Source organism: Phalacrocorax carbo, chromosome 1, assembly GCF_963921805.1.
Source record: "Phalacrocorax carbo chromosome 1, bPhaCar2.1, whole genome shotgun sequence".
Lineage (NCBI taxonomy): Eukaryota > Metazoa > Chordata > Aves > Suliformes > Phalacrocoracidae > Phalacrocorax > Phalacrocorax carbo.
Window position 1 is genome coordinate 86,840,745 of NC_087513.1, and position 24,315 is coordinate 86,865,059.

Below are 24,315 nucleotides of genomic sequence, written 5' to 3' on the forward strand. Positions count from 1 at the left end.
TAAAAGATGAGAGAAAGGGGAAAAAAGGTGAGCAGGAGGGAGAGCTTGAACAAACTATCGGAGTGTGGCCCAGATAAAAGCTCAGAGTATGAACCTATGCATTTAGTTGACTCTTAGGGGCAAAAAAAATGCTGAGCAAGTCTGTTTTGCTCTATCAGACTGCATTTATTTCTGTGGCTGCAAACAATGTGGAGGATCTTGTGTGAAACAGGTTGTCAGCCGATCCCCATTGGGGACTACTGGTTTAGGTGAGATTCCTGTATATGGAGTTATGGGCTCACTTTTAACACTGTGAAGATGAAAGCAAATTTCTTGTCTATATTTGGTGAAGTTGTATTGTTCGGCCACTATGGGGGGTGCATTAGGAAGCCATAGATGTTTTTGTTCAATTCTGGAGAGAGCTCTGAGGAGTTCTAGCCTTTTTACTCTCAGTCTCTGTTTGGATGCATCTACTGGATTTGTGAGATGGGAAAAATAATCATGGGCTTTTGCATTTCCATAGCCCTTCTTTCATGGTTCTGTGCAGGGAACTCCATGCAAAAGATTGTTAAAGTTTGTATTTTTGAAGGTATTTTCTAGAAGGCTGGAAAGCAGATATTCTTGTGCCAAATGTAGTGCTGTCCCCCCTTGTGGGCATTTGAATGTACTTCTGAGATCTTGAGACTTGTGGTTAATTGTACAGTGATCTGAAATTTTTTCTGGGATGGGGGGAAAAATAACACATTGATCCATCTCCATGCAATGTATTCCCCTCACCCCATGCCAATTATAGAATATGAGAGCTTACTGATGAGGTTATCACTATGTTTAAGTTAGAAGGCTTTTATTTTTCAAACTGTGATGAGAGGAGCATTCAGGATTTCCTAAGGCTATGTATCCCTACTCATTCAAACACCTTGTATATTTGAAAATGTTGTCAATGTGGTTTAAATGAAGGAACAGGGTGCCATAGCAGTGTAACACATTCTACCTTTACGTCAAAAATATCTTGTCAGCTAATACTGAAGTTAGTCCTTGTGTCGCGGTCTGATTTGCATATTTTTGAAGTGATGAATTAGATAACTGTCACATTATGCTTATTAAAAGGTACAAGTTAAGTGCATGCTGTAGCTGTGCTCAAAGCAACCTCCACTTCAACACAAGCAATGGAATTTGTCAGTTGGCTGGAGGTGTTAAACCTTATAGTACTTATGCACCACAGTGAATTAATTTCCTGAGAGTTATAGGTATGCCTGGTGGCCAATTTGTCAAAGAATGTCTTTTAATTAAATCTTGCGAAAGGTAGTGTCCCCTGATCTGTACTTGAATATTCTTAACAAATATCACTGACTTAAGGCTTTCCATATCTAGTTTAAATTAAAACAGATGCACAGCTATTTTTGAAGAAATTAGTTGGTGATTACTTTGTCATAGTGTGTTGTGTTTAATATTTATTTGGGGAAAGAAATATCTGAAAATGGAATTAAGCTTGCATGTGAGTATCAGTCATTTAGGTGTGTAAAAGAAGTACAATGAGGGTAATGGCTTCATTCAGTTATTGTTGTTCTTGAGGGGGAAAAAAAATTCTATAAACATTTAAAAAACAGAAATGAATGAATAGAAACTACCAATCAGGAACACTGCACTGCTGAAATTCTATTATGGATGAAAAGCACATTTAAAAAATTGGCTTAACTTCTTAGGACACTACTGTCATTTAATTGCTAATCATATAGTAATTGTACTGTTTAGTAGAATACTGGTATGAACAGTGAAATTAGGCTACTTCCTTAGCTTGTAGGAAGTTTTATACACACCGTGAAAATAAATAAACCCATGGTAATTCATGCTTTCCTCTAGAAACTAAGACCTGTGCCCACTAAGGGCAACTGCTTAGGTTGGAATGGCCTAAGGAAGTCAAGGCTAACATGGTCAGTGGCTCACCATCCCTTCATCCTGTCTCCCGTGTACAAACTGATGGTTCTCTCATCAATCAACTCTAAATGGCTTCTGTTTAAAGTGAATGGCGTTTTAGGGTAAAGCACCACTGATTTTTATTTGGCTTCAAACACTCCACTTTAAATGGTTACAGTTTGGGAATCCATCAGCACCTCATAATGTGGGTCCCTGCAGGCAGTGACATGAACATCTTGGGGCTGTGGCTTTATGAGTCAAATGAGGCTAAGCCAGGACATCCCTGCTCATCAGTCCATGCTTTCAGTGACTAGGTGGCTTTCATAATTGCAAAACTTGGAACATTTCAGCAGTAAATGTTGGGAAGAGCAAAGCATTACTGCAAAAACAGATTGCTTTATCTTGCATATGCTATTTTTAACTCTTCTGTCCTAGAATTCCTAATAGCTTTTTGAAGCCGAATGTCTTTCTGTCCTTTTTTTGTGTCAAAGTGCAGTTGCTCATGTTCAGGTTAGGAAACCAGATGAGGATTTTGTTTTCTATCTTTAGCCTTCTTTTCTCCCCAGAAGCCAAACTGTGCCAGAGGACTGATGCTTTGAAAGAGAAGTGTGATCATCTTGTGTAGCTGCTAATTCCTTGCTCATTTTGATTATTCTTTGTGCTGTCATCTTTTGTAGAAACTTTGCTTTGCTATTGCTTGGGTTATTTTCTCATGCTTGTGATGTTTAAGAGAAGTAATGAAATAATGACTTGTAATAGAAATCCTTCCTTTTGTGTGTAGGAAACTCACAAATGGGTGCTACCATAGTAGATGCGTTGGATACTCTTTATATCATGGGGCTTCACGATGAATTCAGAGAAGGACAAGAGTGGATTGACAAAAATCTTGATTTCAGTGTGGTGAGTAGAGCTTGCCCTAATATTTCTCTGGTCCTTTTCACAGTGTTTCTCTTGGCGGGGAAATGGAAGAGGTCTTTCAGCTGGAATTTAAAAAAACCTTATGATTCAAAGTATCTATCAGAAGTTCAGGCATAAGCTTTAGTGAAGTTCTCTATGTTTGTAAATGTATTTTGAAAAAACCCACCCCAACCTTTTCACACTTTAATTATAAGTAAAGATACATCTATATATGGTATTTTCAAAGCACAAATTATAACTGGGTAATGAAGAAAGGGAAAGTGATCAGTGAGAACCAACAGTGTCTCAGAGATGAAGGCAGAAAGATGAGGCTTTACTAGTCGATAGTATTTGGAAATAACTGAGCTGTGAAGCACAATTTCCCCCCATGGTTTCATGGTGTATAAATTATTGTACGATCTCTTCTTCTTCTTCCGTGTCCATGTTTTAACGTGAAGAATGCCTCTTGATTCATCTATCAAAAGAATTTCCCATTTGGGAATTCTTTGTGTGTACAGAGTTTGGAAGCATTATGTGGAAGAAATGGCTCTATTTTATCCTTATAGATTAGTGTTCTTATTACTAATTTTGGGACTGTCACAGACTGTGATGGAATTTGTATTTCAGTCCTTGGACTTGCCCTATGATTCCAAAAATAATTTTTCATTCAGTAATGCACAAAATGAAGTATAGGTATGCAGTCAGAAGTGGGCAGATGCTTAGTGTCGGTTTTCTATTATATCCCACACTTTAGTAATTATATGTTTGGTTTTCTCCTTTTGTTTTATATATTGACTATCTGGCAAGCATTAACAAAATTCTACTCTGCTTTATTCAGTTAGTGGTAGATAATTGTTCGGTCTAAAACTGAAGGCCTTGAGTATATCAGAGACAGTATAGACATAGTACCATTATGAGGGTATACTAAATTATTTCCACAGCTTTTGTCTGACCTGAGGCAGTCTCAATATCAATTTGCAGAATTAATCTAGGATTTGGGTGGAAGAAATTTACATGACCTACTGGGGTTCAATTACAGCTTCCAGTGTATCAAAAAACATTTCTGAAGGTTAATGAGTTGTCTTATATATACACCAGACTTGAGTAATTTCCTTATAGGGTTTGAAGTTTATAAATAAACATATATATTTGTTCCTCTTGGATTCTTTTACTGGGAATTAGGAATAATTGGTTTCACTCTACACTGTAGCATTGTTTGTGTTATTCATTACATTAATATGTATTAAGTGGAATCATATGCTGCATTGTTGATATCTTTCTCTTATGACCTGCATGTGGATAAAAATGGCTTTTATTAAAACCCTGTATTTGGGAATATTTCAAACTTTTGACTTTTAATCATCAGTGCTATTTGAGGAAATCTTTAAAGTATTCACATAATCTTTCTGAAATAAGTAATATGTGCAAAATGCATTTATTTTCGATACAAGCAAAATGGATGATACAACTGCAGGTGCCATAGAAATAGTGTGAAAGGAAAGACATACCTATACATATAATAATTTCAACTGTGTGATAATTGGTGGGTCAACTTGTACAGTGTACATTGCAGTGACTTTTCTGGATAAAAGGAAAAAAGTCTCCCTTCTCTCAAAATCTTTTAATAAAACTACATTTCTTTGTCTAATGGGTAGAATGAAGAGAAGTTTATGGGGGAGACAGATGGGGGGGTATGCAGGCAAAGGAGTGAATGGGGCACAGAGGGAAGCAGAAAGATGTTAAAACTATCTGGTTCCGCTTAATTTTTCAGTGGGTTAAATAAATCAAAAAATACTGATGAATTTAGCCCAAGGACATTAATGTGGATGAAGGCAGTAAAATGGTTTATTTTGAGTTTCTCAGTGGTCTTGCAGTACTTCTTGTCATAATATTAAATACATAAAAGCTATTCTTAGACAGAGACTGTGTTAAGAGAGAGCTCTGAATTTTAGATTGCACATAGGTAATTCAGGTTAAGAAAGCACATTACAGGAGTTCTCTAATTATTATTCTACTTTATCCTGTAAACCCAGAAGATTTGGTGTTATGCTTAAAAGTAAGAGAAAAGATGCTGAATTATGGAAATGTACAGTCCTTGCCTTCTTTCCCACTATCCCCAAACAACTCTGCACTTTGTGGTGATAATATGATTAAAGAGCAGGAGAAAAATGAGTTTGATTTTTTTAAAAAATCAGTTGAAGCTGTAACTAGAAAGAATGCTTGGTGTTGTGAAGATATGCACAGAAATTTCAGAATGGACCTAGATGCTGTAACAGTACAAACCCTTGCATGCAGGTTGGTTTAGGGTACATAGTTGCCCCGCCTTCATTTTTTTTTTCTTCTTTGATTAGGGAGTTGGTTAATTATTAACTCTTTCTTCTTGTTCTAGAATTCCGAAGTGTCTGTTTTTGAGGTCAATATTCGCTTCATTGGCGGGCTTTTAGCAGCATACTACCTTTCAGGACAAGAGGTAAGACAACTGGAAGGTGTCTGTGAAATTTAATCTATTCTAGCAAGTGTTGCATATGAAGAATTTCCTAGGATCTTGCTTTCTTAGTAGTTCGCAAACTAATTTTACAGCAGTAAGTTGTCTAAAGTAACCAAATTCGTAAAGTATGGAATCTTTAAAGCTTGCTTCTGTGCAGGTCTCAGCCAATTTAGGACCCTTTGCTAGAGCTCCCTTGTTTCTAAAAAGATTTTTATGGCTTCATTCTCTCCAATGCTTTAAATGCTCCAGGAATCCAGTGTTTTAAATGCTTCATGACTTGTGGTAGAAGAATATTCCTGTGAGATGTTCATATGTATTATTTTTATTTTCCAAAGGAAGAACTCTAAAAAATGTGTTCAGACTGCATTTCTGTCAAAATAGTGTGGCAGATAGGACTGCTTCTGGTACCTGAGAGACTACTTTATTGGCCAAGTTGGATGGTTTCTCGGCAATTTGTCAGTGTGGGTAAGACAAGCAAGGGAACTTGAGGCTTTTCAGTAATTGAGCCCAAGAGAGAGACACCTGCCTCTAAGAACTCCTTGGAGTTGGAACCAGGTTTTTTTGTGATGTGATTTCCAATCTGGTCTTCTCTTCTGTTCCTGAGAAGGGAAGGTATTCGTCAGCTCAGGATTGGGGCACGCTTAATTTCTTTTTTTTGCTGCATTCAGACATGTGAGACGACACTTCTTAGCCACTGCTAAGACAGGCAAGCCTGATTCCAAGTGTTTGGATATTTTGCCTGATCAGGTTGTGAACATGCACATGGGCTTATGCCTCTAGGGGAGTCTCTGTCTACTGGTAGGTATCCTTTTGTTCATCAAGCTATTATTTACCTGCTCATATTCCCTTCCCACACCCTGATATTACAGTTCCTGTCTCCCTTCCTCCAAGCCTCTACTTCAGCAAGACTGTTGCTAGATACTGCTTTAGGAGGATTTTATACTCATTTCCATGCTTTTGCATGTCATGTTTGAGGTATTGAAAAATAGGTCCAATACAATGAAGAGGCTGCTTGGAATTAGTGCTGGTTTTCCCCTTTTAATTTGTATAAATTCTGCTGTAGGTCCGCAACAAGAGTTACTGCTGTTTGGTGACAGTTATAAAAGCTGTTCTTAGTTCATTTTGACTCCTATCACTTAGTGCTGTTAAAGATGCTATAGTGACAACCATAAAAGAAGTCTCAGCATCAGCTGTGGAAGTGCAGTCATTTTTAAGTGTCCACATTTGGAGAATTTGATAGTCAGCATGGTTTATCCATGGTTTTGCCTGTTGTATAGAGAGGGTAATTGTGCTTGGTAGGATTTTATCTGATTGAGTCATAATGGTAGATACTGAGCATAGTTTTTTTAAGTATAGTTGGCTCTTATTTTAGGTAAAATTGTTCTATTCAGTGCTCTTATTAGAAACATGCTAGTTTTTAAAAATCTAGCATGTCTAGTGGCATGATTCTGTGGTCTCCATGCTACATTTTAGCTGTCGTGTTACTGGTATTACTCAGAAGCATCAACTGTGATCAGGGTTTTAATGATACTGTTACAGTTGATAGCAAAACTGTAAACCTTTCATATCAAGATTGTGGGTGTTTCTGTCCCTTCTTTCAGTAAGAGTTCCCTCTTAGTCACTGCAGTGGATGGGGAAATAATGAAATATATCTCCCTTACAACAACAACAAAAAAAGCTGCTGTTTTTAGCAACTGACAGCTTGGCTTAAAATGCTGTAGGCTTGTCCTGTCCAGTGTTGAGTCACAGGCCTTTCTTTGTTAAACATGGCACTTACGAATATTATAACAGCTCAACCTTTTACATGTGGCAATTTCTGCTGGACTTCCTTGAGTGATGGGCATGTAAAGCTAAAGTTTGAGGAGGATGCGTTTTCATGGCTCTCTGGCCCTCCTCTGCACCACTCTAATAGGTCCATGCCTTTCTTCCACTGGGGCCCCCAGGGCTGGAAACAATACTGGGATCTCTAGTACAAGTGGGGTATACTGGATTTTTTTTTTTTTTTAATTATACTGTCAAACCAAAGAAAGAAAAAGAGACTTGATAAAAAGCAGAAAGTAAAAAAAGCATGAGATCTCCTGTGGGTGCTATGCCTGGGCAGGCTGTCTTATATTTTGTTGTATGACAGAGGTTTCTTCCCAGTTTCCGCTGAGCAACCAATAAAAACTGTTTACTTCACTCATTATTGCTAACTAAGCTGTATATTAATAGGCATAATCTCTAAGTATCTAAATCTCTAAATAGGAAGTGCAAAATTCATTGTGCCCATGTTCAATCGGGAGCTACTAATTAAATATTTTTGGAGGCACAGGGTTTAGCAGAGTTGCATAGTAGAAAGTGGCTGGAAGCCATACTGTGAGAATAGGCACTCCTTTTTTCCACCCCAGGTTATGATAGAATGGATAAAATCTTTACATTTTGCATTTTTGATCAAAAAGAAAACAAGATCTTGTAGTTAAGGTGTATGAACTACAAGTTTTCCACCTTCTGAGTTCCCAGGCACCACTGTGCTTCCCCTTTTCAATCTGTCAAATGGAGTTCAGAAGCCAAATTAACCTACTGGTGGTAAAATATATAATGATCTTATCTAAATTGAGCCAGATGTTTCTCAGTAACCCTTGCAACAGTCCTTTAACTCCTGTAGAAACTAGACATGGTCTTCATGATGTCTGGGGGGTGACTGTGTTATAGTTGATAATAGAAATAAGTAGAAATGAAATGTTCCACATGCCTGCTTTGGAGTAATTGTTGAATATGGCAGCTTAGGATGAAAATCAGCCTTACAGGAATTAAAAAAATAAACCACAACCAAAAAAAAGCCCAACCCCAAAACAAAGCAAAAATTTTTTTCTGGTGGCTGCATTAAGAGATTTGTTTTCTCTTATGCATCATCCTGGCACAAATATAATTTTTGTCTTTAGTTAAGAATCCATGTTTTTTATAGTTTTCAGTGATGGCTATCAAGGCATTTAGTGCTCTGAGAGGCTGTGGCCCTCACTTACAAATTAGAGTCCTTAAAGTGTCTGAATATTCAGCACATTTTCTGAAGTTAGATGAACCAGAAAAAGGAATGCTGAAGCTAGCAGTGGTCTCTGAAAACTCAGGATTAACTCTCTTGAATAGCATCTTATAGGAAGTCTATAATAAAGCGAAATACTGAGCCCATGGCTTCTTGGTTCCTCCCCACAAAAGTTCACCTGCAGCTGTTTGCAGCAGGATTTGGGGCTGTTTCTGGCTCCTGAGTACATTCTGTTTTTTAAAGAAGGTCAAGTGACTGAGAATTAGGATTAGTAAGTGATGCTTTGCCTAGAGCTCATTTGCTAGCAGTCCATAAAGAGATTTGTAAGGTATGCAGGAGTAACCCCATCTTGCCTTTAGAGTAACTAAGTTATCTTATCTGTGTTGAAGAGCATTTGTCTGTTGAGAGAGTGCACAAGGTACCTGTTGACTGTTTGCTTTTTTTTGTGGAGTGGAGCTTCACAAATCATTAAAACTCATGGTGTGACTGGCAGTGGCAAATAAAACATTCCTGCTAGCAATAAGGTGTGGAATGATAGAAGCCCCGAGATGGATAGAGGGTCGAGGGTCGGTTGTTGCACGTAGTACGTGGCTGTGCTTGAGAAATGGCGTCAAGTAAGGACAACAAAGTGAATATTATTCTGACGGCTGTTGTGTGATAGTGGCAGGAGGACACTTACACCATTATGACAAAGTGTTCTTGTCTGCTGCTGATTTATTAATACAATAAAAATGATAGCTTATTTTATTTTTGTTGAACAACAATATTTATGGTATTTGCAATATAAAAAAAAGACTAATGATTTACTGTGTTTACCTTTGCAAGCCTTAGGTATAAAGCAGCTCCTTTACATGATTGTCTTTCTTACCTTTATAAACACCATCAAAATGACACATTTTTCTGCGTGAGATAATAATATAATTCGTATGGATGAATCCAGCCTGAAATCTGTCATTTAAAATCGAGAGCGAGGGCTGTTAAGTACTTGATACTCTATTAACAGATAATCAAACTAATCCCTTCCAGGAAACTGACAGGTAGCATTTCTTCTGTTCAGGAAGACTCCTTAGTAAAATTATGTTATATATGCCAGTGGAAATCCCCAATAACTGACCTAAATATATAAAGTATAGGTCTTAGTAAGCAAGACAATATATTTTGTGAACTCTTCACAGAAGTCTTGACTGTGCCTATGGACGGGTTTATCCAAATTAAGTTTTCAGAGGTTTAAAATCTCTGAAGAGATAACAGCATTGTGTACGCCTATTCCGTAAAGGTGAGATTTCAGTTTGTTGCCAGGAGATGAGCTCCTTATTCATAAGTGGTTGTGACAGCTCACCGGTCCCTAACAGGACACAGCCTGAAAAAAATTTTTTTCTTCTTGATTTAAAGCATCATCACATATTGGGGCATTGCCACTGCTTGCTGCAGTGCAGATTGTAATCCTTGTGCAGTTTCTGTTTACCAGGCTTGTACTAAATGTTCTCTTGACTGGCAAATGACATTTAGCCCAATTTATTGCTGCGTCTTAGTACCACATGGCACCTGAAGAAGAAAGGATGGGAAGACTGACTTAATTACAATTTTGTACCCTCTAAGTCTGATTGGAAATAGGTTTGCCTGTTGGTATAATATGCTTTAAACTGGTGGAAATAAAGGACAAGCTGTTTTAACAGTAGAAAATACAATAACTATGCAGTAAAAGCCACTCTTAAAACTCACTCTTTGGTCATGTTCCTGGAGAGGGCTGTGCAAGCTAAGAAAGAATAGATCATTTGTAACTGCTCACATGCCATGTATCTCCTGACGACTATTAGTTTTGTGCTGATGGGCACCAGTGACAGCAAGCACAGTATCTTGCTTGTTACTTTTCCAGACATTCATTTATTGGCATTACTCTTGACACAGTAATACACTAATTTCTACCCACTGCATTTTCCTGTCGTCTTTCCTCCTACATTAGTGTCTGCACTGAGGGTTTTCATGCTTGATCTATTCCAGAGAGGAAGTATGGCATTCTTTTTTGTAAACTGAAAACACAGTTCTTCCAGTAGGATTTTTTTCACTTTAAAATAAAACAAAAAAATTCAACTCCAGACATGGTAGCACTTTAAAACGAAAGATCTTTGGCTGGTTTTGCCTTTTGGAACTTGTTTTCATTCAGTACTATTATGTTTCCCTCTTAAAAAGGAGTTTGAATGTTAAAATCTGTTTAGACAAGAATAGGTATTGTGAGAGACAAATGCCATGAATGCTGCAAAAAACTGCTAAGCGAAACCAGTAAAAACTAGCAAAAACACTAGCAAAAGTCATGTTGCCTCTAATGATGTTTTCACTTATCACATGATAAAGATAGTGAACTCTTCTAGTCTAGGGATCAAGAAGATGCTAAGCTGTCTGCAGTATTACTGGATTACCATTTTTTAATTGGAAAATGAGCTGACAAATCTTTAAAGAAATGAACAAGAAGCTCTCTAGCCTGTTAGCATTCATTTTTTAATGCAAAATATAAAATTGCGCATAAGTGCCTAAACCAAGAGAACACAACTATGTCCATGTTCAGAAAAGGTCATTTAAGATGACCTAGGTATCTGTGAGCCAGTAGGTCTGATTTCAGTCCCCCTCCCCATCCCAGAAATTCAGATAATTCTATGAGATGATGATATATACTGATATGTATATATACTGATGATAAGAGATCATCAGTACAGTAGTGATTTGGCAATAAAAAATAAGAATTTACAGCTGACTGTATATTTGCTCATTTTGAAATGGCAAGTAAATAGAAAACTCCAGAGAAAATTAATTAATTCGTTATCAGGGCCTGTATAAATGAAGTCCACTTTAATGCTGCCAAAGATGTAGAGGTATGCTTTAAGTTCTAAGAAAAAAACAACAACCCATGTTGGCCAGACCAACATGGGAACAGAACAAGGGAATATGTTTTGAGTAGCTGTGGCTTCAAGAGATGTGGAACTCACAAAAGGCAAGCGGCTCAGTTTGAACTTTTGAAATGAAATCCTGTGGCAAAAGACCTATGAGCATTTGGATTTATAAATAGGAGTTTTGAATATGGGAAGGAATTTATTTCTGTTTAAGTCATTAATAAAGGGTCACTGTTGGTATGCTGTAAACATCTTGGTTTTAAGAGTTGGTGGTCTTAAAAAGGATGTGTAAAAAGGGGCAGAAGTGTAATAAAACCACGAAAAGATAGAGGACTGATAATTATGCATCCTGGAGACATTAATAGTATGTTGTACATGATTCAGTCCAGATATGCCTCTGGAAGAAATGTTTCACTTTAATATTACTTAATGACAGAAACACAAAGGTGGCTTGGTAACTATGTTTTATACAGCAGATCAAATTGTTGCTTTGTTGGGCTTTTTCTATTTTTGTTTGTATGGTATGAAGAAGAAAATTTTTGTCATATTTCTGGTCCTAGGATCTAGAAATTACGCTGCAGGAGTTGAGAGTGTTTATCTTACCATTTTTCAAAATAAATGTCTGGTTTTCTTAAGTGCCTTGCAGAATTTATGCAACTATGAAGATTTGCTGCTTACTAATTCATTACTCATAGCTTATGTTTGCCAACTAATTTTGTGTCAGAACTGTAGGTAAGCTAAATATGTCTGTAAATCTGTGAAAACAAGCTAGTTCATACATTTAAAAAAACCACACAAAACACTGTTTATTCACTTTCTTCAGGTACAATGTAATGAAATGTTTTGCACCTGACACTGTGTATTTAAAAAAAATATTTTTTTTCTAGAATGTGGTTTTTGCATTGTAATCTGTTACATCATACCAATGAGAAGAGAGAGGCTGTGTGTTTAATGAGTGCACATAGTGTGAAACAATACGTAATTTCATCTCTAACTTTTTTGTAAAAGCAAATACAGTCTAAGGGGGACTGAGTCATTTCTGGCAAAGTCTAAAGGGGAAATCAAGATTAATTTAAAATGGAAAGCTTGGCAGCACATTCAAGAGAAACAAGAGACAGGAATAACTGTGAAAGTAGAAATTGATACAATGTAAGCACAGAGCTGAAGGATAAAAAAAGATGACATGGAAGAGAAAAATATATGGGAAATTAAGGAGATACTTGACATGAGTGGAGAGCTCATTAGGAGCATATGTTACCAAAAAAAGCCAGTGTTGAGAGATTAATAATCAGAGAAGGTAGATAATTTTTATTGCATGAAAAGGATTCTCATAAGACTTGTAAGTATAGCACAAACAGCTTAATTACTTAACTTCAGAACCATTTCTTAGCATTCCTAATACACATTTTTCTTAAAAACCACAGAGAGACCGTATTGTCAGTTGGGTTGGGACCTTCAGGAACATAATGCAGTATGTTACTCAACTCAGTAGAACCGGTAGCAGCAAAATACGTATCAAAATCACTGAATCATTAAAAAAAGAAAAAAAAAAAAAGAAAAAAAACCCAACCCACAGAAAACACAAACCACCAAGATTCATTTTTACCATTTACTTTGCCTGGGTGTGTTTGGCTACAAAGGCATGTTGAGAGGCGATATATTATGGTCAATTCTAGGTCTGAAGAATATATTCTGGAGATAAGAAAGCATTCTTCCCCTGTCAGATTCCCCAAGATGTTCCGCATGCTCTTGTTCCTCTACAACTACACTCTTGGCACTCCCTCTGTGGTCCCTGGTTATGTCTTGTCTGCTTTCGCCCTCCATTGATTCCCTGTCCTTCCTTCTGATGCCTTTTGTTTCATCCCTTCAGCTCCTATTCATATTCTCTTCTTTTAACAGCTTCTCCCTGGCACTTCACCTTATATGAGGGTGGTGGTCTAGAAGCCTTATCTTTTTACCAGTTTTGCTTCCCTCCTGGCAAAGCTCCGTACTGATCTTCTGTCTCTTGATGGATCTTTTGTTTGGTTTCCTGATGGTTCTTCACATTTTCTCCTTCTATTTCTCCATCGCCTTTTTTCCAGGCTTTCTAAGCCAATCTACCTTCTTGCTGCCAGCAACTAGTGCTTTTAAGCTAGATGCCAGACATTGTCTGAGCTCTCACATCTGATTCCCTGTGCTACAGTAGCTCTCAGCAAGAAGAAATCACCTGAAAGGAGACTCTTTTAAAAACCCACTTACAACTTTGAAGCGTGCTTAGGCATGAGTGACTGTGTTTGGTAGGTTGTGCAAATTCAAGATTGTTGCTTCTAGTCCTGAGACAATTTATTTACAAAGCTAACTAGTTGGGCAGGTTAATACTGTTTGTGCAGGGAAACCTACAGTGAAGGAGTCAGAGATAGGAAAGAAGGAAAGATAAAGCACAAAAATGGCCTGGGTTGAAAGCAACTTTCTAATAATAATAATAATAGAAGAGAAAACTAACTCCAAACTGCCATGTTTTTTGGCTCAGTTAGGCAGAACAAGGAACAGTGTATATTATCTTTCTGGAATGATCAGATCAAGGAGGCATTTACATGCCAGATTGTGATTGCATTTCTTCTGAATTTTAAGTGATCTGTGATGTTGGCTAACTGGTGTAAAGTGCCTCAGATTTGAAGGCCATTTAAAAATGGAGAACGTGTAACTTTTCTACTCAGATATGCATGAAACCCATGCCAAAGAAGCTGATACAGCTATTAAAGTGAATGGAAATTATGCAGTTTAATTCAGGTATTATTAGCCAGTGCCAGTAAGCTTAAATGTGATTAGCTGGATGTCCAGTGCATGCCAGATTTTTATGTTTAGATCTTCTAGAGCAAAAACTTCAAATATTTCTAGTGAGCTAATATATGCACAAACTTTCTCATTTTTCAAAAATATCAATAGTGTGAAACCAATGAATATTTCATTAGATCCTAAGATGCCTCAGTCAACAGTAACTAGATTCATCACGTCTGTTGTCCAGGAAAGCAGCTTTGGAAAACTTTACTAAAAGATGAAGATAGTATCACTTAAGAATTCTGTTAGCAAATCTTTACCTGCGGGTGGTAGAAAACCGCCATAGTATTTATTATCTTGTATCAGGGAAGCAGCATTTGAACATGCAATTGTTAATTTGTAAAACGTAAACAGGGTAAGTTGTAGTCAGGCAGATATCTGTCTTATCTGCATTTAATGGATGCAGCATAAGTATTTTTCTGTTTATTTTTCTGCTGATTTGTAGACTGGAAATTGTGGTTGAACAATATGATCAGACAGGCATTTTAATGCTTTTCAGTACAACTCTAACTTAGGAACTACCACTAAGATAGTTTTCCTAGGTTGTCCAGACCATCCATATTTGTTGATAGGATGGGGTAGCTTCTTGTTGTCTTTTTTCCAGTCTTTTACCTGTCCCTGTGTTCAGTATTCTAAAGAAAATGTCCTTTTATTTTTATCTCAGAACAGTCTAAAGCTTCTAGGAAAAAGGAGATCTGGAGGCTTGGGTGTATGAATGGACCTCTACAACCCTGTGGGCTTTACTGAGCTTTTTGTTTCAGAAGTAGAGTGCAGAGTGCAGTTGCAGCTTTTTCCTTGAAGTCAGGATGATTCTGATACACTGCATTAGAAATGTTTTATAAGCTGAATCTCTGAATCTCCAGACAGAGATACTAAGGATAGCTAGGTGTGTGAAGTCATGATTTGTACATCGGAGGCAACTGTTACATTACCTAATTTTATGCATTATCTGAAACTGGGCGGCCTTTCTTGCCTTCCTGCCATTTTTTCAAATTGTTAACAAAAGCGTATATTTCAGGGACGTATCCAGTGTGGTTTTTCTTTCATGAAAATATTTGTAGAAGTCTCATGTGTGGTGTTACTGGCTAAAGACAATGTCAGCCTAGTCTGCATGTTTTGAAAGCTAAGGGAGTTTTCGAAAAATCTCTTTACAAAGGCATTTTTCTTTTAGTGGGGAAAAAAAAAAACCACAACAACAACAAAAAAAAAAAACCACAAAAACCAACCAAAACTGGTTTTACTTCATAAACCTTTAAAGGGAAGAGAGGCCTGGATCAGAATGGGTGCAGGAGGAGGCAGTCATAATTGTTCATAAATGTTCATAAATATTGACTTTCTGAGTTTGCTGAATTGGTAATGGGTTTTTTGTTTAGGGTTGTTTTCTTTTTGAAAGAAGGAACATTTCATGAAGCATTTATTGGCTCATGAAATGAATAAATCAGCAAGTTATGTAATATTTATGGATGAAGTACTATCTGCTTTATCCTGTTTTTCTTGAGAGACCAGAATTCTCACTGCACAGGAGGACTCTGCAGCAACAGTTGCATGCACAGAAGTAACTGGTCCTGGACTTCTGGCAGGGTGAATTTGTCAGTGTTTTAAAATTCTGAAGGCTGTTAGAATTAAGGAGTTAAGCCCAGTTTCTTTCTCTCTGCCTGTGTAAATCTTCTGCATGTAATAGCTGCATGCCTTACAGAAGTGTAGTAGCTTAAAAGGGTAAGGTTTAAATGACTATCATTGGGCACCAAAACTAATGCACAAGATGAATGGCATCACCCTTAGATCACTCCTACCTTCAAAAAGGGGAAGAAGGAGGACCTAAGGAACTATAGGCCAGTGGTCAGCCTTACCTCTATCCCTGGAAAAGCGATGGAGCAACTGATCTTGGAAAACTATTCGCTGGTCCATGAGTGACAAGGTGATTGGGAGTAGCCATCGTGGATTGGCAAAGGGGAAGTCATGGTCAACCAACCCTGAAAATCTATGATGAAGTGACTGGCTTGGGAAATGGAGAGGACAGTGGATATTATCCACCTGGATTTCAGTAAGGCTTTCAGCACTGTCTCCCACAAAGAAGCTCACAAAGAAGCTGGTGAACTATGGACTGGGTGAGCAGATAGTGAGGTGGATTAAAAACTGGCTGAACGGCTGGGCCCGGAGGGTGGTGATCGGTGATGCAAAATGTAGTTGGAGGCCAATAACTAGTGGTGTACCCCACTTATAGATACTGGGTCCGATCCTGTTCAATGTCTTCATTAATGATCTGGGTGATAAGGCAGAGCGTGCATCTTCAGTAAGTTTGCTGATGACACAGAACTGGGAGGAGTGGTTGATACACTAAAGCATTGTCCTGCCACCCAGAGGGACCTCATCAGGCTGGAGAAATGGGCTGACAGGAACCTTGTTGCAGTTCAGTGAGGGCAAGTGCAACCTCCTGCACCTGGGAAGGAACAATTACCTGTGCCAACGCATGCTGGAGACCAACAATCTGGAAAGCAGCTTTGCAGAAAAGTGGTGGATGCTAAGTTGACTGTGAACCAGCAACATGCCCTTGCTGCAGAGAAAGTGAATGGTGCCCCAGGCTGCATTAGGAGGAGCGTTGCCAGCAGGGTCAAAGGAGGTGATCCTTCTCTTTTATTCAGCACTGGTGCGGCCACACATGGAGTGATGTGTTCAGTTCTGGGCTCCCCAGCATGAGACACGTATGGACATATGCAGAGAGCCCAGTGAAGGACCACAAAGATGGTTAAGGGACTGGACCACCTCTCATCTGAGGAAAGGCTGAAAGAGCTGGGACTGTTCAGCCTGGAGAAGGGAAGGCTCAGGGGGCATCTCATCAAAGTGTACAAATATCTGAAGGGAGGAGGTAAAGAAAGAAGAGCCAGTTGACACTATATTAATTTTAAGTTGACACCATAGTAGAGATTCAAGTTGATTCCTGTTTTTTAACTCTGATCTTAGACTGCTGGAGATGGGTTTAGATTTTTCATTTCCTTATTAGTTTTTATCTTCTGTCTAAGAGATAGTAATATAAACTCAGCGAGCATCCCTTTGCAGGATAAGTCTCCTCTTGTTTAAAGACTTTCAGTCTTTTAGAAATGCTAAGTGTTGTTCATTAAGTACTTCAGTAATCATTACAGCTCACCAAAGACAGCAAAAGTACCTTAGCTATGGCATTGCATTTTACAGTATCTGCAAATATTCCTTCCTTGAATATCTGCTATGACTCAAGAGACCTACAATGCTGAAGAGATGCTGTGTATTTACATGTGCTGTAATTTACATTATTTCACTACTATAGGTGGTGTAGTTTGTAGCTGCCTTACAAAATCTCACCTGAACATGGATTTACATTCTCCAGGACCAATTCTGCTTGTGACATACCTCTTCAATCATCACTCTAACATTTATAAAATATAGCTGAAGTGCTCTCCCACTCTCAATTTATACTATGATAGCTGAAATGTTAGTAGAATCTTATTGCATCCCCCTCATCTCACAGATGCTTTTGTAATTAAATGCATGGAATTTATTAGAAGCAAATATTTAAAGAGGGAGTGATATATCCATTTCTTGGTAGCAGGATGGCCTGCACTTTCAGTGGGGAATGCCCTAGGAACACTGTAAAACCAAGGAGTTCCCAATCTTGAAGTGGGAAAGTGTGTTGGAACTTACAGCTATTCATCTGGTACGCAGACATCATCCTATGCAGTAAGGCTTATATATAAATAGGCTACAAAACAGCAGTGCTTATTAAGCTAGTTATCCCTTTGTGTGACAATGGTGCTTATCTTGATTTTTTCAGCAGTAAATCACACCATGAGCCTCTATCTCTGCTCATGCAGAAAGTCTTATCTGACAAGTTGAGCTTTAAATGGGTGGTTAGCCACAAAAGGGTGAGGAAGAGTTCACTACTGCAGACTGAACTCTGAAGGTAAAAAGATAACTATTTTAGACTGGGCCAAGAAATACCAAACGTTTTCCTTAAGGGTCTGCGTCTAGTATTGCTGTCAGATGCTGGTTTTTAATATGCATTCAGTAACTAGACAGGTCTGCTTCATCGTCTTTGTGCTTAATGTTCAAAGAAAACATGTTCAGGATTTGGTAGTAATAGTAGCACTGATGGAGAGAGAACTACATTTTTGGGAACTTGTGCAGTATATCTACTTTGTCTGATGTTTTTTTGAGGATCAAAAGTTATCAAACCTTCAGAACCAGCCACATTGCATGACCATGGATACTCACTAGTTAGTAACTATCAGATTAAGCAAAAGTCTGGCATTTATTACTGTTTAAGGAGAATGATTCAAAGACTAATCTGTGCACATAAATGAAAGATTATTTGTATAAAACATATATAATCCCCCTCAGAGTTAGGAACAGAGGTCATTTGAGGCTGTTTGCCATTCATAGTGCTGGAAGGGAACACCTTACAACAGTATTAGCATAATATAGTCGTCTAAGAGTTTCAGCAGTGCATCTCAGTTCAGTCGCTGGGTACATCAATAAGGCTTTTGAAGAATTGTCTTAATCGTTAAGGCCTTTTCTGCTGACTGTTTTGGCCTTACTTGGATTAATAGGCTCAGGAACAAGCTTTCATATTGTGGGGTGGGTGGCTGGTTTGATATGTTAAGCATCAATTTAATGGATGAAAATGATTCAGGCTCACAGCTGGTCTGCTGTACACACTAGTTTGTAGATACTGATTGATGTTTTCATCTTAATGAGGGATCCACTTATCTGATTTGGGGTTTAGGTTCTGCTTCTTTTTTTTGCTAATTTTCACTCTCTCCCCTTCTAGCTGTAAACAACTTGATTTGTTTCTGATGGGGGGGGAAGTCCTTCCGTTGCTTTACAGCATTTGCAGAAAGAAGCATTAGCCTACCGAAGGCCACGTAAATCGATGGATTTAATGTATTAGATTTTACTGTGTAAAACAGAAATACTTCTCCAAGTCTATGGTGGCTTCTGAAACTTTTCTGAAAAATTGTCTGTATCTTGAGAATGGACAGGACAGCTACTCTGGGATTAATACATGTTTACCTAGAACAGTATTTTTGCATCTTAAAAATAGGATGTTACAGGGTCCTATACTTGGAGCCTGTGCTAGGAAATAAACTTGGAGATGGATGGCCTCCATGATTTAAGCACTAATTACAAAGGTGCTGTATGGGCCTAAAGAGTTAGGTACAAGGTCCTAAGAGAGACAAAACACTTTCCTCTTACATGTATGGAAAGTGCACAAGCCATTTGAATAATTGGCAGTGTGGCTGGAAGAGCAGTAAGAAAGCTGTGTAGTTCTCAGTTTTTCTTCCATTCCCTAGCAGAGTTGAATCGTGTCAGTTTTTGTAGTTGCAGATGTCATGCAGTGCATTTTTGAAAGCTGTAGTGCTGATTATGCAGCAGCCAGTCATGTTTCACTATTAGTTACTCTTATTATCAACTTTTCCCTAAAAACTGGCTTACTTTCTCTTGCTCCATTTTCTATTCTCCACGTCCACAGAAGAATTATTTCCTTTTCATTGTATTAGCCTTTTATGTACTGAAAAGTCATTATCTTGTCCTCTCTTGAACATCTTTTCTCTGGACTAAATAACCCAAATTCTTTTACTGTTTCCTAATGAGCTCTATTTTCAAAGCACCCATTCATTTTTTTTGTTTGTTTCTCTGTTCTTCTTGACTGTGTGTTTCTTGAAATGCATTGCCTGTCAACAGGGAACTGCCAAGGCTGAAATAGAATCTATCAGTTCAACCTGTTTAAAAAAAAAAATAAAACAACACCAAAACAAAAAAGCCACAACTTACTATAAGTAACCATATTGTCTGATGCCAGCACATTATTTAAAAGCTAGAGCCTGGGCATTTAATGTTGCTCTTACAGTAAGTCTGAAACTTGCTAAAAGAAGTCACTTTAATGAGCTCAGCAGAGCACTCTTATCACATCTACAGTCTCCCATAAACAGCATCTCATTCAGCACCACTTGTTATATTTTTCTTTTCCCTACATCTCTCCAAATACCCTCTTCTGGTCACTTTGATAAAAAACCTATGCAGCTGTGTCTCAGTTCTTACTCCAGTCTGCATAGGTAAACACTGTATCATGCACTAGGTGGTTTTGTTATCCAGAAGCAGCAGTGAGATAGGACTGAGATGCCAGTAATAGAAAGTAAAGCAGTAATAGAAAGTAAAGGCATTAGCTGATTTTTTTTTAAAGTGTTTCCTTGGATTCAGTCTTGCATGAGAGGGATATAGATGTAGAGTTTTACTTTCTGATGCTAAATCAGTGGTATGTAGAGTCCTCAGGCTAACAGAGGTGACGGGAGGGTGTCTCTAATCACCGCAAGTTTTCGCAGGCGCAGCTAACATTGACAGTTGGACTAGACAATCGTGATCCTTTCCAACTGAAATAGTCTACCCTATTCTAACATGGTTGTCTAACTAGCAGTTACTGCTGCCACCGTGATGCTCTGCTTTGATCCCATGCTAAAACGGGTGGCACAATGACTGTGTTGCTTTAACTGCCCTTGTCTAGATTCATGCACATTTAGATAAGCTCAGCACTTCATATACTCTTACTAAAAACTGTTTCCAATACTATAGTTGGTTCCCCAAATCATCATAGTACATTTCAAATTGATTAAAAGCTGGATAGTGGCATGTAAATAATTAGCCATTAGGAGTATTTTAGTGAGGATGTTTCTAGGGATGTTCTCCCATTGATTATTCTTAGCTTAGCATTTCAATCTCTTTTAGTAATGAATAAGACAGCGATGCATGGCACTTTCAGAGGGTGCACAATCCAAAAGCTAAACAAATTCACGCCACAAATGTCTTTCTGAACTATGTACCGTTTAACTGGAAGTCCTCATTCTGTTTTGGATTAGGTGTTGAAGCTTATCTGCACTGTAGAGGAACTCCCTTTACTCCCTATAGGTAGTTTTATCTGGTCTTGACCCATCTGCTACTTAAAAATCTAAAAGTTCAGCATGAATTTTTGACATGTATTTATCGATGCAAATCAGGTAGTTTATATGTAACTGGGCCAAGATAGAGCTTTTAGTTCTCTTCAGGGTTTCTTTTTCCCCAATTACCATAGACTCAACCTGTATTATACCTCTTATTTATACAATGCCTTCCTCTTTGACTTGGTTCTTTATTCAAGGTCAAATGTTACCTGAATTTTACTGCTAAATTTCTGCATACACTCTCAAAGACTGTCACTTGTCAGTATCTTTGCCAAAAATCGTTCAAGCCGTATTGCCTCTGTTACTTCACAATTCTATCAAATCATATTCTGAGGTATCCTCTTTTTCAATTTAGACATATCCCATCTTACAATTCATTTTGAGTCCTCCTGTAAAAGTTCTTTTTCCTGGCTCATTGCTTTCAGATCCACCTCCATCTCTCCATCCTCCACTGCATCAAATACAATTAGATGTCATCTTTAATGTTCTTTTCTGTTTTATTTCATGTCTCACTAGTCATCTCTTCAAATATTAAGATATTGATCTTTTCCCACCTTCATATCAAAAATGAGGATGTTCTTGATTGCTTGTTTTTCAGCATGCATCTCCAGCGAGTTTTCCATCTCCAGTTTTCCTCCTGTAGACTTTACAAAAGGGAGAAATTCTTTTTACTTCCAGCAGAGCTGTCTTGTAGTCCTTCTTAAGGCTCTTATTTCTCTCGATTACAGAGTATTTGTCAGGTAGTCAATGATAACGTTTCTCTAGTATGCCCACATTGCATAACGTATTTTGGGGCATGGTAGTAGCTCTTCATCTTAAGTGCTAGTGCAGTGCTTCAAACTGATGAATAATGTTATCTCCAAATTAAGAGGATACTTTTGCACAAATGTACTGAGTACTGACAATGAGTTAATTAAAATGTATTCTAGCAACTAGCTAGTAAAAACAGTTTTACGTCTTGGAGATCTACCACATATGCCTTCTTGGAAAAGATGCTCCCTATAGGCTTAGAAGGAACTTTCTCCTGGTTGCTCATTTAAGTAATAAACGTCAGGCTCTGAATAAGGCTATTACAGATTTATGTTCCAAAAGTAAGTAGGAACAGCAGTAGAAATGCAAGAGATTTTGTCCTGTCAGTAATGTCTATGAGTAATCAGACTTGAGAGGGAAGATTAAGCCTAAAATTATTTTTCCTTATGCATTATCAATGAGGAAAAGCTACAGGAAACTGCATGTATATATGGTTTTGCATAGATAATGTTCATAAAAGAATAGGAATTCTGTCTGCACTATTTATACATATTGTTAAAAAGAGATTGGAAATTCATAGAAGTTAAAATACTTGTATAGGTGCCAGGGGAGTTGTCTCTTGATTTAAACTTCAAAATATAAAGTATGGTTTAAAAACTGCTTCAGAAAGTAGTTGAAATTCCTAATATTCGTGGAGGGAGGTGGGAGGAGAATTTATATTCCTCTTTGATAGGAACCTAAGCACTATTGCTGGAGAGCGTGGAAGGAGAGAAATGAAAATTACAAGTTTTCTTTTCATGTTCAAATCTTAGTGAAACTTATAAAGTGAACAAGTGAAAAATAAATGATAAGTTAACGTATTTTTTTTACAATGTACAGCTTTTCTAATACAAAGAGGTGGGTGGGGCAAGGAAATTTCAGTCTTTATAGTTCTTGGCAATAAATCAGACTTTGTAACTATTTGCAATTGATCCTACTATCTTAGGTTTTCAAGATCAAAGCAGTCCAACTGGCAGGAAAACTTCTTCCAGCCTTCAACACACCTACTGGTATACCATGGGCAATGGTGAATCTGAAAAGGTAATGAATTTTCTTTTGTGGGGAAGCGTGTTCCTCCTGCTCCTTCCAATTTAAAATTAGTAATGTCATGTGTTAGTTTTTCTTAGTACCGGAACTGTAGAAGGTGCAGATAAATGGGCATTCCTGACACTTGAGAATAATTCTAATAGAGTTCAGAGCATTCTACCTCATTAACTGTAAGAAACAGTGACCATGACTTTTTTTCTTCTGATTCTGCAATAAGAATTCAACATGCTGTTGGAACATGCCCAGTGTATATTGCCATGTGTTTCCCTTAAAGCTTAATTGTTGGTTCTTTAATCATTGAAGAAAATTGTTTGTTGGCTATGGTTGAAATTTACTGGGTTTTGTGTGTTGTGTGAGCTGTGTGTAACCTTCAGCAGAGTCACAATGTTTGAGGAGATGCTGGGACTCTGAAGATACTAATTTTACAGTTCAGCTTAGGTATAAAGGCTAGTGTACTGAAATCCACTATGGTCTGTGGAGACGGAGAGGCTCCTTTCAATGGCTGTTCAGGCCAGACACTGAACTTAAATAGCCTGCATTGCCTGGTGGAAGAGAATTGCCTTGCCTTATTTATTTTGTATTGCTTGTTCAATGCTGGTATTTCGCTCAGATTTCGAGTGTTTTTGATGCAAGGCATTTTAAAAAATTTTATTAAGTTTTTAAACAGTAGCTAAATTAGGTTGCACGTCTGGATCATGTGTACACCTAAGCAATTTGGGATAGTAAATAGCAGAGAATTTTTGAGATGTTTTAAATTGTTTTCCATTTAGGAGAGATGCTTGTTGTGCTTTGTTAGACTGAAGAGGTTTAAGACTACTTTGAGAGCGTTAGCCGTATGTGCCTTTTTGTGATAGGAAACAATCCTGACTTTGGTGTTTCTTCTTGGGTGAAGACCATGGAGCTGTGGTTCACCCTTCTGTTGGCGCAGGGCCTCACCGCCTGTGCCTGGTTTTGTGCGCTTTGCCTATGCTGCACTTTCCCCATTTATTTGACTCTGTGCAATTAGTATTGTTGCATTAAATTTCCCCACACACTTTCTACGTGGCTTTATGGTTTCCTCAGTCTTGTGTTCTTTCTGCAGTTTCATATGGCTTGAAGTTCCTCTCTGCATAAGTTGGGTTTTTTAATTTTATTTTTGCTTTGTTTAGCCCAAGCCTGCACTGTGATTCCAGTATGTTTGAATGGTCCAGATAGTCGTAATCCTCAGGAAGCACAGGTGTCTGGTTCACTGGCTTGAGCAACCTAGATGGCAAGGTTTAAGAAGCTGCAAGCAATAGAGACATGGATACTTATCAGTAAAACATGGAGGCCTATCGCGTAGGTCAGGTATCAGAGCACAGTCAGGAAGGCAGGACCGGACAGGGGAAAGGATTGGAGTGCCAGAAATTTCCTGCATGCTGCTGTTTATGCATTTACTGTGTCAGCCTCTTGGTAGTGTACAGAACCCACTGCAGAAAATACAGTGGCTGCCATGGCAGGGGGCAGTGACAGCAGCAGGCATATATGAGAACACTT

The 24,315-nt window shown here is 38.0% G+C and overlaps 1 protein-coding gene across 2 annotated transcripts in view; it reads left to right on the plus strand.

The window, feature by feature from the left end:
• The window catches only part of MAN1A2 (mannosidase alpha class 1A member 2), a 152,471-nt gene that overhangs the window by 66,887 nt on the left and 61,269 nt on the right, over positions 1-24,315 (plus strand). For both annotated transcript variants that reach the window (XM_064465135.1, XM_064465144.1), the window contains exons 4-6: positions 2,675-2,793; positions 5,180-5,260; positions 22,700-22,794. In XM_064465135.1, the coding sequence (XP_064321205.1) occupies positions 2,675-2,793; positions 5,180-5,260; positions 22,700-22,794 (295 nt within the window). The remainder of the gene's footprint in view (positions 1-2,674; positions 2,794-5,179; positions 5,261-22,699; positions 22,795-24,315) is intronic.